General features: G+C 39.0%; 1 protein-coding gene across 4 annotated transcripts in view; it reads left to right on the top strand.

The window, feature by feature from the left end:
- Positions 1–11,048: 11,048 nt before the first annotated feature.
- ZNF800 (zinc finger protein 800) overlaps positions 11,049–15,202 on the top strand; it is a 49,536-nt gene continuing 45,382 nt past the window's right edge. For 3 of the 4 annotated variants that reach the window (XM_012789106.3, XM_076006596.1, XM_012789107.3), the window contains exons 1-2: positions 11,234–11,902; positions 12,355–12,473. In XM_012789106.3, coding sequence (XP_012644560.2) covers positions 12,413–12,473 — 61 coding nt within the window. In that variant the 5' untranslated portion in view covers positions 11,234–11,902; positions 12,355–12,412. Of the gene's footprint in view, positions 11,903–12,354; positions 12,474–15,202 lie in introns of all 4 variants that reach the window. The other variant, XM_076006595.1, reaches the window with a different exon arrangement.

Raw genomic sequence — 15,202 nt, 5'->3', positions numbered from 1 at the left:
TGGACTAACACCATAAGTGTAAGCAGTAATATATTTTTGGTAGAAATATGGTTTCTCAGATTATGTAAATTGGGCACTTACTAGGTTGATAATCATGATTTTTCTCCTGGATATCTTTTTCTTTTTCTTATTAGTTAGATATTTCTAATCAGAAAGTAAATTAAGGAAAACCTATGCATGAAAACAGTAGACTCAGATAATCTGTGGGGAAGCATTAGTTATACTATAATAGACTATAAACTCCATGAAGGTGGAGATCACTTTTTTGGTAATTGTTCACCATTATATCCCCCAACCTCTACTACTGTGATTGGCATATAGTAAGTGCTCAATAAATCTAATTGCATACTTGATATTTATAGAGGGTAAATTAACAATGCCTGATCCTGATGCTGGTATTAATAGATAAGTTGCTTATTTTTTTCTCAGCTTATGAAAGAAACCAGTGAGTAGAAAGTATATTCTAACTTTGAACTAGAAAGGTCAAGAAAAGCTAAGTCTGATTTCTTATTCATGTTTCGTGTGAGAAAAGTTTGTTCAGTTTTATTGTATTTCCACCTATATGAGTTCAGTGGTGTGGATCTTTGGTTGAATTACCAGTCATATCCCTTTCCTCTTTGCACAATGTCAGTGTTGGAGTTAACTTTAAAGCCATTTTTTAAACTCCAACCTTCTGCTGAATGTATGAATCCCCTTCACAATATTTCTGCTGAGGTCCCAGCCAAAGTTTGAACATTTACAAGTGATGGGGGACTTACCACCTCCTGAGGCAATCTATACAATTTTAGGAGATTTTGGTTAGAAAATTCTTTATTCTATTGCATTGAAATTGGCCTTTCTGTGCTTCTCACACTCCAGCAAGGATGGGGATATAGAACACATATAATTCTTCTTCCATCTGACACCTTCACATACATTTGAAGACTTTGCTGGCGAGGTGAAATCTCCCCACTTCCATCAAACAAACCTTGTAGGACCTGGTTTCATCTCTTCCCTATCCGGGTACTCTCACAGTGAATGTGTATCCATTTGTTTATATCTCTTTTAAAAAGTGTGGTGTCCAGATAGATTCCAGTATCTTAGGTGTGGTTTATGTGCAGTGACTACGATCCTTCTAAAATACTGGGTTTGTAAATAGCCACCAATGTCTTTGACATTTTCTTCTGGGAGTGTAGTGACAATTCCTGTAGTGACAGTTCAGCAACAATCTCTCATGTATCAGAGTCAAAGCATTTTAGATCAGTGGAAAGTGACTCTTTGCTAGGTCGTGTAAAAAAAAAAAAAAAAAACTGCTGGAGACAATATGTGTCTCTTTTTATCTCCATGCTCAGGGGACATATGAAGGCTAAAATAAAGCTGGTTGATGTTTTTGCTCTGCTTTGCTGATTTGCTAAGTAAGATAATGAAGGTAAAGACCTTAGCTTCCTCATGTCTGGTGCAGAGAAGCAACTCAACAAATTTTACTTAGTTTTTCCTTTCCCCTTGACACCTCTTTATATTTTTTCTTGGAATTTTACCTACCTCTTTTTAATACAAGGATAATGCAGGGACAAGCATGTAGATGATGAAATATCTTCTGTAGACTCTTAGTTCCCAGAAGACAGGAGTTGTTTCTGTTAAGTGACATCCTAAGAAACAGTTATATGAAATACAAATATAGATATACTTCAAATATTTCCAAATGAAAGATAGCACTTATTTCAACAATCTTTAGAAAGTTATTTTATTTATATAGTTGACTGGAGCATCATTTTGTATCTTCTTTCAATCTGACTGGGTTGTATGTGTTTAAAATGAGCTCCCTAAGACTAGAAAGACAAGAATGAAAAACATGAAGAGTTTCAGTGATATCTTTTCTCACCTTATTGAATTATAGTGGTCAGTTTAACAAGCAATTAAGAAAAGAGAACTAACATTGATGGGGGGAATTTTTGAATATCCTATAGCCATTGTTCCTTTTTTTAAAAACATCTTCTGAGAAATGTAAAGCAACTTTGTTCTCATAAATGAAACCGCCACATGGTCTTTTCTAGCAATAAGATCACTAAAAACATGCTGAACTTTGTCCCACTTTTTTTCCGAAGGCATTTTAGAAAATAGTGACACTAGATTTAAGTATTTTCCCACAAAGCACCAAGTGTCATTCTATGCCACACTGGGTGATTTAGTACTGCCTGGCATCACAGATCTTGCCAAGAACCTTGACACTGTGGATTCTGTGGGGATTTCTTCTGACTAGACACTAGTCTGCCTGAGTGGAGGGAGTAATGTCCTGATGACCTTTTTCAAAATGCTCACCAATGTAACCTTTTCCTTACTCTGCATATGACAATCACAACACTGAAATTGCTTTATAAACAGTATGTTGGCTGTCAATGGCTGATAACTTGAAAGTGGAAGAAACACCCAGCAAAGCTTCTGAGTTTATGTAAAGCACCTTCATATGCTGATTCTAGAGATTTCTCAGATTCAAGATGTACTACTTTCATTTGGAAAAATTAGAAAGTTTGAATGAAAGAAATTAATGTCAGTTTAAAAAGATTGAAAATGTGATCGTTTTGTAGATCAGGGTACCAATTTTGAAATTATTTAAAATGTCAGAGGAATACCATACCTAAAAACACCAGTCATCTAATTAAAATGGTCTATTAGTATAGTGTTTGGTTATAGGCTATGGTCTGGTACACTGAGTCTATGTCTTCAACTGGAATTAAGACCCAAGGCACAGGTATGAATCTTAACTTTTGTCTTAGTTCCTGTAAGCCAAAAGTGAACATTTTTTTCTGATACTTTATCATTAGAGATGAGGCATAAGGTCACTTTTCCAGAGAATGTTTAGGATTTGGTAGCTCAGATAAAGATGCTAATGAAGTTAAAGTTATAGGTTCCTACACATAAAAGAGCTACCTTCATTCTGTTCCACAGTCTTGAACTACAGCCTTGTTCTCAGTCTTGCAAATAAGTTTCCTTGGCCATGGGAGGAGCAGTTGGGACAATCAATGAAAAACTCAAAATGCCTTTTGATGATATAATATTGAATACAAAGCTCTCCAATCATTACCTGTTCAAATTGAATCACGTAGCATTTACAACTTATGATTTAGGCTGAATTACCCTGCTAACATATAAAAATAGATAATCTATTAGGTGTCTTTATGAAATAGGTCCTGGAAACAAACTCAAATTAGTATTCATCATCTATTATTATCTCTTCCCTAATTCCAGTAAGTTGAAAAACTGATGTTGCAAACACTTCCTCTCCCCTACTCAAATGCTGTTGTTGTCCATTTGACCTCTTAGATACCCTGTAAGTTCCACGGCTTTAATCATCTTGTGGCAGTCCTATGTGATCATTATGAAAAAAATACACCTTTTACATGCCTCCATTGTTACACTGGAAGCTCCTCAATAATTAGAGTAGAAATTTCTGGAGCATAAGAACTTCTTATCTTATTTATGGACATATTCCTAGGACCTATAACATAGGCAATAAGTAAATTTTTGTTGACTAAAGGGATGAGATCTTGTCTTACTCATCAGTATAATTCTCAGTTTGGCATCATGTTTGGAATATAATAGACACTCAGTAAATATTATTTGAATGAGTTTACTGATAGTATATTAGCATCCATGGTAATTATAAACTTTTTCTAACTTCATATTATAGAAGAATATGCCAAAAAGCAGTTCCCAGTTACATAATTGATCATTAGTTTCTAATTATAGAACAAATTCAATGCAATTAATTTAATCTCTTTTACTTTTGCTTTGAAATTGATAATTTCTAAAATAGAAGTAGAATTATCAAGAATATTACTTAGAGGGAATTGCTATAATAAAACCATTGTCACCTCCCCACAAATGGACTTATTAATAACAAAAGTAAAGAGAGTAACTATAAGTCGAAAAACTAAATAAATCCTTCAGCCAGCCAGTGATCAAGACTAACATCAAACAGACATCACATGCCTCCAGATGTGATACCCTGTGAAAGACACCAGTTTTTTGGCATGTTGTTAGTATTTCTTCCTTAGCTCAATAGAAATGGAAAGTCATTCACTGAAGCCCATCCAGTAACTTCTAATGGTTGCCTAGTATGCGCCAGGCACTGTGCTAGATGATGGCAAAACAAAGGGGAATATCTTTCTTGAGGAAATTCAGACTACCAGGAGATCAGACACTTAATCAGAATGATGTACTACAGGAGCAGGAGGATGGAGTAATTAGTTGTCTGTGGAAGCTAGTTTCACAGAAGTGACATCTGAGGTGGGTATTGAAGGATGCAGTGAGAGTCTTCCAGGTGGAAGGGAAGGATATTTCCAGGCATGAGGAGTAGCATGTGCAAAAAGAGCAAAGCCTTGAAAAGTTCAATCATTATTTCTAATTTTATGCCAGATGTAGTTCAGAGGCATTAAAACCTATTTCAGCTACTTTAAAAAATTTGTATTGAGAAATATTACGCATAATCATAATAGTGTATAAAACATAATTATCAGCTTACTGAATTGTTATAAAGCAAATATACATTTAATAATCATTGAGGTCAAAATCTACATAATGTCCAGCAACCCTAAATTCAGCACCCCTCCATCTAATACCACTTCCCAACCCTCTTCTTTCCTCAAGGTAACCAGTATTTCATTATTTTAGTAGTTACATAAGAGTTTATAGTATACATATTTACTTTATTACAGTCTATCTTCCAGTGATATACCGCTTCACATGTAGTATAAGACACTATTCTGATTTACTCATATATTTTCTACTTAGAAATGTATTTCTAAGCACTATACAGTTAAAATTTTAACAGATGCAAAATATACACAGAGAATTAGCACAATCACACGTGACAGCGCAATGATTTACCATAATAGAAACATATAACCATCACACAGCTATTGAAGTAGAACATCACCAACTGCCCAGAAGCGTTCCTTGTGCTCTTTTCCAATCAATTACCGCCACTTTCTTCCTCCCTAAAGATAACCATTGATTAGTGTTCTGGGATCATGTAGTCTACATACATTTTCTGTCTGCTTTCTTTCACTCCACATTGTTTTTCTGAGATTTAGCCATTGTTGTGTGTAGTCATAATTATTTCATTTTCATTAATAGTATTCCTTTATGTAAACTTACCATAATTTATTTATCCATTCTGTTGACAGACATTTGAACTGTTATTAGTTTTTGGATATCATGAATAAAGATGCTATGGAGGTTCTTGTACCTGTCGTTTAGTGTAGCATGCATTTCTGGTGTGATATACCCTAGGAATAAAACTGTTGGGTCAAAGATAGGGACATCTTCCAATTTAGTAGATAATGTCAGAACAATTTTCCAAAATCATTGTTCCAGTGTACACTCTAAACAGCAATTTATGAGTGTTTCCATTGCTTCATGTCCTGTCAGTGAGAATTCCAAATCAGCACTTGGAGTTGTCTTTTTAATTTTAGCCATTTTGGTGGGTATGTAGTGGTGTTGTCTTGTGTCTTTAATTTGCATTTCTTTATTAATAAGGTTGAACATATTTTTTAACTTACAGAAAAGTTGAAACATATACAAAATAAACAGAACAGTATAAAGAACTTCCTGTACTTATCACACAGCTTCAACTATTATCAACATTCTGCCATACTTATATTACCTATTTATATACCCATATCCACTCCCACTTTATCACTTTTTACACTTTTTAAAGCTAAATTTGCATATATTAAAAATGTTAGTAGTATAATTTTAACAAACATATACACCTATGTAACCCACACCTCTATCATCCCCCTCAAGATTCCCTTGTGTCCCACGCTCCCTCCCTACACAGTCTAACTTTTGCACTGTTGATTTCCCCAAAGGGTAAGAAATCAACTGTGTTTGGAGTATAAAGTGTGTAGTTGTAGGAGACCCAAGTATAATAGTATTTTTTGAGTAGTGTTTTAGGTCCTGCTGGGTACTTTCCTCCTTAACTGATTCCTCACAACTCTGAAAAAAGTACATAGCTGGGGAAATTGAGGCTCAAGAGAGATTCTCACTTGCTTAGAGTCACAAAACTTAAGTGATGGAAATAGAACTCTCAGATTTTTTTCTGACTTCAAAACACATGCTCCTTTTACTAATGCTTATTTTTAAGATTTGGCTTATTTATCTACCTAATTAGCAGGCAAAAGAGGTTTTGACCTGGGGAGCAACATCGGAGTTGTTGGGACTATATTTCTGTTGATAGTGTGGAATATTGGAGCGAGGGAGAGATTGGTGCTGGGGAGACCACAGAAGTGGTTATTGCAGTGGTTCAGAAATGAACTTTGGGATTAGAAGACTGATTGTAATACAGACTTGTTTAAAAACCCCACTAAAACAAAAACCATTATTTTTTTCATGGAATTCACTTACTGGCTATATGAAATATATTTGAATGAAAGACCTGTAAGGTATAGGTTGGTGCCCACAGAACAGCATGATGCTTTCATCATTATGTCACTTGGCCAGCAAGATCTAAAGTGTGCCTTTAGCTCCAGGAATGATGGAAGATACAAGCCCATGTTAGAGGTTCCCCAGAAGGCAGCTTCTCTCCAAGGCAGCAACCCAATTATATCCTACTTCCTACCCTCCTTAAAACAAGCATTTTAGGGAAAGCATTATCTTCTTTTTTCATCTTATGACGTTTGCACAATATTAAGTGTTAAACTGTATATAATTGATAATAGATTAACAGTTTAATATTTGTCCTCCTAAATCAATTTGTTCATGACCCTTTCTGAACTCTTAGCCCTATCTTGGCCCTTAATTTTTCTAAATAATTTTGGATTTAATCATGTGTTGTACAATGTCACAACATAATCAAAGCTAGCAAAATATGAACCAGGGTATATAGGTCCTATATGAACTATAATTATTTTTACTTGATGTTAGGTCTTATGCTGTGTTTAGTGGAATCTGTTTAGAACAGATGTTAAACTAGGAATAGATCTTAAAGAAAGCAACAACATGATGAGAAAAACAAGTCCAGTGAGAAAGTTACAGAATTACCAAAGTTTAATCATAGATGGCCACCAAACTGACTAAGTCAGTTTAAGAATAAATATAACTGTTTTCTTGTTTTGCTGTTCTTAAAGGCATCATCATGCATGAGAAAAAAAATCAGAAGCTTCAATGAGCTAGCATAATTCTTGAATTATATATATTGTGATAGATTGTATTAAAAAATCATCACACTAATTCCTCCCATTCCTGTATGCATATCCATTTGCAATGTGATTTTGGTGCTCCTCCCAGCAAGAGGGGAGTTTTAATCCACATTTCCTGCTGTGTGGGTCTTTTGACTTGATTTGACCTACAGAATGTGGTGGAAATGGTGTCATATAACTTCTGAGCGTAAGGCCTCAAGAGGTCTTAGAGCTTCCATTCTTTACTGGTTTGGCATACTTCCACCAGATGAGGAAGCCCAGGCTAGTCTCCTCCAGGATGAAAAACTACAGGAGGTCCCTATAGACAACACCAACTTCCAGCCATACAAATGCACCCAGTCAAGCCAACAGGTGACTGTAGAATCTGCATGATTGATACTAGACAAGGCCAGCCCAGATTACTGATCTACAGAAATGAGAGCACATACAATGGCTTCAAGCCACTTATTCTGGGTGATTTGTTATACAGCAGGAATATGCTTTATATGCATACATATATATGTGTATGTGATACATTCTTACCTTGAGGATAAGACAATTTTAAACTATAACATGGACTTAGGTTAAGCATCAAGACGTGCTTCCAGGCTCTTAACCACTTAGGTAAGAGCGTCGACTATAGTCGATAGTCATAGATGAATGCGCACAGCGACTTTAACTGACAGCTGTGATATGAAGGCGCACAGCTGAGTGTCGACTTTAGCCGACAGCCATGATATGACTTTTCTAATTTTTCATTTATCAAAATAAAATTGTGAACATTTAAGAATAATATAATGAAAACATATATGTATATGTTACCTATTCTGATTTACAAGTAAAGCTGCCTGTAAAGTAAAACAAGCTTTCATCGCTTTAAAGCTTTCCTCATCACACAAGAGCAAAACGGATTCATTGTCAATGCACAGCACAAACTATAGTGTGGACTATGAGTGCTGGCTGTAGGCGAGGTTTCACGGCCAGTGAGCGCCATACCAAAGTGGTTAAGGATCAAAAAGTAATGCTTTAATGTGTTATCTAGGTTGCTGCAGTGAAAGATGAAAGAAATGTAGAGATCATTTTTCTGGGATGGTTTGTGTGCATTGTTTTTAGAGGTAGAGTAGGGTGATAATCCTAGATGATGTCCAAAGTCCCTTTAAACTCTAGAGACCTATGAAATTTCAATGAAATTCTTGTGATTTAGTAACTCCGTCTTCCACTTCATGAACATACACACAGCATTTTAGTATATAATACCTTTCACAATTGGCAGGATCTGCTGGTTCATCTTTCACATACAATGTGATCCTAAACTGCTATGGCATAGTGAAGGTAACACTATAGGCAATACAGAATGATGGCTAAATTCATGAGTTCCAGAGCCAAATTTCTTGGGTTCAAATGCCACCTCAGCTGCCTATCAGCTGTAATCTTGATTTGTTATCTAACCTCTTCTTTGCCTCAGTTTCGGCACCTATAGAACGGAAGGATAAGCAAAACCTCTTTGGACTGTTGATAGGATTAAATGAGTTAATAGTTTAGATTAAAAATAACTAAACACATGTCAAATATTAGCATTGTTACTATAGTAAGGAGTAACTGGACCCAGTACTATTATGACTGACCTAGGGACCATAACTCAATCTCTCTGGGCCTGTTTTCCCATTTATAACATAAGGTTGACTAGATAACCTGCATGGTTTATTTTTATCTTTAAAATTCTGTTACTCAGTATTTAACCACTTCTTCACAGTGCTCACCGGCTGTGAAACCTCGCCTACAGCCAGCACTCATAGTCCACACGATAGTTTGTGCTGTGCATTGACGATGAATCCATTTTGCTCTTGTGTGATGAGGCAAGCTTTAAAGCACTGAAAGCTTGTTTTATTTTACAGGCAGCTTTACTTGTAATGTGAATCAGAATAGGTGACATATACATATGTTTTCATTATGTTATTTTTAAATGTTTACAATTTTATTTTGATAAATGAAAAATTAGAAAAGTCATATCACGGCTGTCGGCTAAAGTTGATACTCGGCTGTGTGCCTTCACATCACGGCTGTCGGCTAAAGTCGCTGTGCGTGTTCATCTGCAGCTATAAACTGTAGTCGACCCTGGTACGGAAGTGGTTAATACTTGTTTTACCGACATGCACACTTAAGTTTTGTCTCTAATTCTAGACTGTCTAGACAATCTAGCAAGCAATTCTGAGGACCCTCTAATATTGACCATTTTGAAATGGAGTATAAATAACACTGCATTTACTCACAGACCATTAAAAATTTTGTTTTTACTCACACCTGGTCAGCAAACAACTCTCACATATCAGAAACAAAGCCTTTTCAGGTTTATGGAAATTTAGAACTGGATATTCATTTTTTTAACCTATGATAAATATGCTTATTATCTAAAATTAGATCTTCTGAAAATGAAGAAAGTATTTCACTTCATATTTTACTACTCAGTGATCTCCAATGTTGTCTTTACCTTTCCTTTCAGTCTTTTTTCACTGCATTTTGAGTGACATTCATAATGTATATTTAATTTTGTATTTTACTTTTGTGCTTTATTATTCTATACCATTTTCACAGCATTACAGCCTTCTTGACTTTTAAAATTTTTCCTCTTAAAGTTTTTGTTTAATTTACAAATTTTGCAAAGTATACAAAAGCATAAATAAAAATCACGTGTAATTCCACTGCTGCAGCCCATTGTTAGCAAGTGTCATATTTCAAAAATACTTAAAATTTTTCTTAAGCACGTTCCATATAACTATTACACAAAATGTGATTTTTATTGTTTGCATAATGAACACCATCATATGCAAGTATCATAGTTTATTTTATGTTGATTTATAAACTGGCATTTCATTATACTTTAGTTTGACGTTAGGTGATGCTTCTTGACAATGGGACAGATAATACAATCATGCATATTACTTATGTGACTGGTTAGTGTGTGTAGATAATTTTTCTAACCCTTTCTTGTCACCCTCCCTAATCAAGCTGCTACAATCCCTCAAGACCTATGTAAATACTCCATTCAACGTTTTTACAGTAACAAATTTATCCATTTACAAACTTTCCTTTGGATTTTGAAAACGGATTTCGGTGACTCGTAGTTTCTCTTCCAAGGCACACGGAGCCTCTCTCCTAAACTTATTTTTTCAAGAACCCACAAGCTGGCAGCTTAAGTTATCAACTGCGAAGATTTTCGGTGGATCTCGGGGAGAGGGAGATAAGGCGAATGGGCTTTCTTCGCTCTTAACATCTCCTGACGACCGACAGCAGACACATAATCGCTTGACATTACTAAGAGCAAGAATTCCGTTCCAGGAGTTGGGGAAAAGGCGGCGGAGGCGGCTCCACTGTCCCCAATACGAGGCCCTAGGCTTGCAGAATTTGACAGACGACCGCGATCTTCGGGATTTTCCAAGCAGGACGCGTGCTCCGAAGAGGAGGGAAAGTGTGTACAGACCACGTGACCCAACTTCGCTTTCAGGTCTCAAGAGCCGAGCGCCGCAGGGATCAACAGCGATCTACTACCCCTAGATCGTTTTCTTCCCAAAGGCCTGATAAAGACTCCCCAAGTTCGGGAGGCACACTTCGAAACTGTTGGCTTGAAGAACAAAGTTCGACTTTTGCCGCTGATAAGTGTTTCGACAGCCTTTTCGGGTTCACTACTACTTACGGCTCATACATCTGCCAACCTCTTCCTACAGTTCTCTCGCGTGCTTTGCCAGCCCTCCCAGAGTTTCCGTTCCACTGGAAGGAGAACAGCGAGAGCAACAGTTTGGTGGCTGAGCAGCGCGTCTCTATGGCGTGGACACCGCACTGCGGGCCTCACACCTCTCGGCGCGCGCCGCCGCCTAGGGCTTCGGCTCTCGGTCGGCGCCGGTGGGAGGACGGGCCAGCCTGGGACCCCACCGCGGTCCCCAGCCACCGGCCCCGGCTCCCTCCCCCAGCCGACCGCGCGCGTCGCCTCCCCACAGGCGGGGGCGCCGGCCGGGCGCATGCGCGTGGCGCTCCCGGGCGTGCCGGCCACACTCCCCCCACCCACTCTGTGAGCTTGTCACTTCCTGCCCTCGCCCCATCTCCGTCCGGGGTCAGTCAGTCGCTCCCTGTCGCTGCCGGAGAGTCTCTGCTTCCCCCTTTCTAGCCGCTTCACGGCGGTAGCTCGGGCTCTCCGGGGAAGGGGAGACAGAGAAAGAGAAAGACTGACTTAATAAAGTTTCCTGAAACAACAACTACTACCAAAAAGGCCCAAGGTGGGGGGAAACCCCCATTCTTCCCCGCCCCTCTCCAAAAGCCTGAGGGACCGTTGCAGGTGGAGCGGCGCCGGGGGGAGCCGAGCTGCAGCGGCAGCCGTTGCCCCGGTGAAGGGCGCCTCAGGTCTTGCCCGCTCGGGTTCCGGCTCCTTCGGTGGCGGCGGCGGCTACTGCCTGGCGGTTCCTCCTGTCAACTGCCTGCGCCCGCGCGCCGCCCGCCCAGCTCCACAGCGCGGAGGGACGCCGTGAGCCGCCGCCGCCGTCGCCTGGGTCCGCGGAGGGACGTGGTGAGCTGTGGCGCTTCCGCGTCAGCGCCGGCGGGGACTCTTTGGGAGTGCGTCGGGCCCTAACCCCGTTGCCTTTGCGGGGTCTGCGGAGGCTGCGCCAGGTGGGGCCCGCAGCCGCCTCCCACGCCAGGCTGTCCCCGCGGCCGCCGGGCCGGCCTTCCTTCCGCCTGCCCGCCCTCGGAGTTAAGTAAGTTGGGCGCACTTGGTTGTGGGGACTGGGGCTCCGCCAGAAAGACCCCAACGCACGTGCGTGGCGGGAGGGCGCGGCGTGGGCTGGCTTTGGGCGGGAGCGGCACCTCGGTCGCCCGAGAGCCCGACTGTGCCCGCCGCGCACCGCGCCTCCCTCTCCGCGCGCTCGCCCGCCTGCCCGGGACGGAGAGGCCGCAGCCGCCCGCGCAGCCGGCCAGGCCTTCGCCCTGCGCTGCGCACCCGAGGCTGTTTCCGGGTAGGGTTGTGAACCTGTGCGCAGAGTTTGGGCTGGAGAAGGGTTCGTGCGTCTTTCTGCTTTCTTTTTGAGGGGAAGGTGCGGGAACGTGTGGAGAAAGCGGAGGGCGGGTGATGGGAACGTATCTGGAAAATGCAGCCAGAGCCCCCCAGGAAGTTAAGGGTGAGTGAACGGGTTTGTGCTTCTTTCAACAGCCGCGCCGCAATGAAGAGCTTCTCACAGTGAAGGGAAAGTAGGTCGCGCCCACTGAAAATGCCTTTAAGGGACAAATACTGTCAGACTGACCACCATCATCACGGATGCTGTGAACCAGGTATACCCCTTTTCTTCCCCAGTTACTTTGAACTCCCTCAGAGCTACTCTGCTTTCTGTTTCCTTCTAGTTTTCTTTTCCTCCTGCCCCCGAAGTCATTCCTAAGTAAAGCAGGCCATAATTTTCCCCAGCATAAAACCAGTTATGAAGCTAAAAGCTTGTACAAACAAGAGGTCTCCCTTGCTTGATCCCTTAAAAAAAGTACTACAAGTGTCACCTTAAATCATTTCCACGAGATCAACCACTCAGTCCTTTTCCCTTTTCTTTCAAGGGACCTGCAGTTAGTAGTATATGCTCTGTGAATGTTTAAAACGGAAGAGAGAGGAAAAGATAGATAGTGGAATGTTAGCATTTATCTTTGTGAAAATTGTTTCATTTGAACTTTAAAAATTAAAGTTTCTTAACTTTTTGTCAGATAATAGTGCTGAAAGCCTAAAAGTGAGTTTTGTTTGGATTTAAAAGGTTTGTTCAACTCATTGAGATAATCAGGTTTTGCTAAGTACAGCCTTTTAAAATTTCTTGGACACAACATATTATATTACAAAATAAAAGAAAAATTTCCTGATTCTTTAGATAGAATATATAAGTATTTGTAGGGTATTTGAGTCAATGAAACTATTTTTTAGTTGAACTTACAAAATGAATAAGTTGCTTAAAAGAGTCTCATGAAGAATATTAGCAAACTTTAGTTTGATAAATGTGATATGTAAACTATTGACAGTTTTTGCTACTTAGAACTTTCATGTGCTTTGTGACATTTAGAGGTACAACTTAAAAGGGAATCATTGAATACATACTCTCACTAAATAAAGGCTGTGCTATTCTAGTTCAAAGACAGATGTTTATCATTATTTTTGACCTAAAAGTTACTGGGATTTTTTTTTTTTTTGTACTTTTGCTTGCTTTTTGTTGGAGTATTTTACTTGAACTTACATGCTTGGGTGTTACCCACAGTAGAGTTCATTTTGGGCAATTTTCTGATTAATGAGAACAAATGTCAGTGGTGAAGGGGAAGAGCTTCTGTTTTCAGAAAACTTTGCCATACATGAGAATAAAATTTGTACTACAACCCTAACTCTACTGTACTTTGCTGAGATCAGTAATAACTTACCCATAGTAATAAAACAGGTAGTCCTCTGGGAGATCCAGTTTGTATTCAACTGCTCCTGACCTATCTAACTTTCAGTACCTTTTACAGTGGGTATTTTGTGTGTTTGAAGTGAAGACATATCCCTTATGTTTTACCACATGTTGGATGGAGTTTGCTTGTTTTGAACTAAAAGGATATGGAAGCCTTTTATTCTTGTTTTCCACTGACCTTTTAGTTATAGTTTTTTTTCTGAGAACACTTCAACTCATTTAAGTTGAATTAAGTTAATGAAATCATCCTATTTAGGAAGAAGTTTATTTGTTCATTCATTTCTTTCACAAATTATTATTGAACACATCTTAGGTGCTAGGCACTGGCCAACGCACTGGGAATGTAAGTGGTGAATAAGACAGATAAGGTCCTTCCCTTGTAAAACTTTTGAATAGGAAGAGATAGACATAAGTAAGTAAAACAAGATAATTTGTGACCATACCTTATTTAGTACATTCTAGTAATTCAAGCTTTCTAGAGCCTTTAATATCTTATTAAAGATGTTTTCTGGAGTTGAACTTTTTAATATGTATTGGAATGTTTTTGTTTCTTTTTTCTCCCTGATTAACAAGAAATCAGATAAATTGCATTAATTTAAAATTTTCATCGACTTTTACCAGAAACTTTTCCCATGTAGGTTAGTTTTTACACTTACCAGGTCAGCAGTAATTTCTTAGTTAGAATTAAACACTTTCCTAGGATTTAGTTCAATGGAAATCTAGAAGTTTATTAACTTATAGGGTAGTTCATTGTCATTATTTCAGGGGAAGATGTGTGCTGAGTGGATGTTTCCAGGACTGAAAGAAATATGGTGTGATAGTTTTTAAAAGAGGATGTCCTCAGATGGAGAGAAGAAGATGACAGATATTTGAGAAATTCTTTTAATGGGCTGTCTCAAGTATTCTCTCCTCATTTGGATTATGAACAGTGAGTGGGTGAGTCCCCAGATAAGAGCGGTGTATTCCTGAGGAGGCCATTGTGCCTTGATGAGATGGGTCAATTTATAGGGAAGAGGAGGGTAGTGTTAACAAGTCTGTCAGTGTATATAAAGTATTTTCTTAGTTATGTTTTGAGGGTTTTTTTTTAATAGGAATTTTCAAATCTTTAGAAATAGAATGGCATAAGGAACCCAGTGTAACCATCACACAACTCCATCAATTATCAGTTCGTGGACAATCTCTTTTCTTCTGTATTCTCCCCTTCCCCCACAATTCCCTTCTCTGCCCTCCACCTACTGCCCCACCCTCATTATTTGTAAACAACTCCTAGACATTATAAGTAGAAGGATCTTTTAAGGGGCTTGTTTTAAGATAAGATAGACCCCTACAAAAGTGTATATTATATTCTGGAAAGTGTGTTCTTGGAAGGATGTAAGGAAAAATATATTCTGAGGGTTTGGGTTTTTTGGTTGGAAGGAGATCATGTTTTCTAAATAGTCGTGTAACCCTGGATGGGTTTGATCTTGGGGTCTGATGATAGGATATTTAAGAAGAAATTTTATAAAATAGTAATATATAAAGTTTTCTAGAGTTGAGAGTACGTTTTCAAATGATCAAGGAATTGTTTCTTAGAGTGGGAGCCACATAGAT

The sequence above is a fragment of the Microcebus murinus genome, chromosome 9, assembly GCF_040939455.1.
Source record: "Microcebus murinus isolate Inina chromosome 9, M.murinus_Inina_mat1.0, whole genome shotgun sequence".
NCBI lineage: Eukaryota > Metazoa > Chordata > Mammalia > Primates > Cheirogaleidae > Microcebus > Microcebus murinus.
The sequence above is the reverse complement of the archived record's forward strand: the minus strand, read 5'-3'. Positions and strand labels throughout refer to the sequence as shown.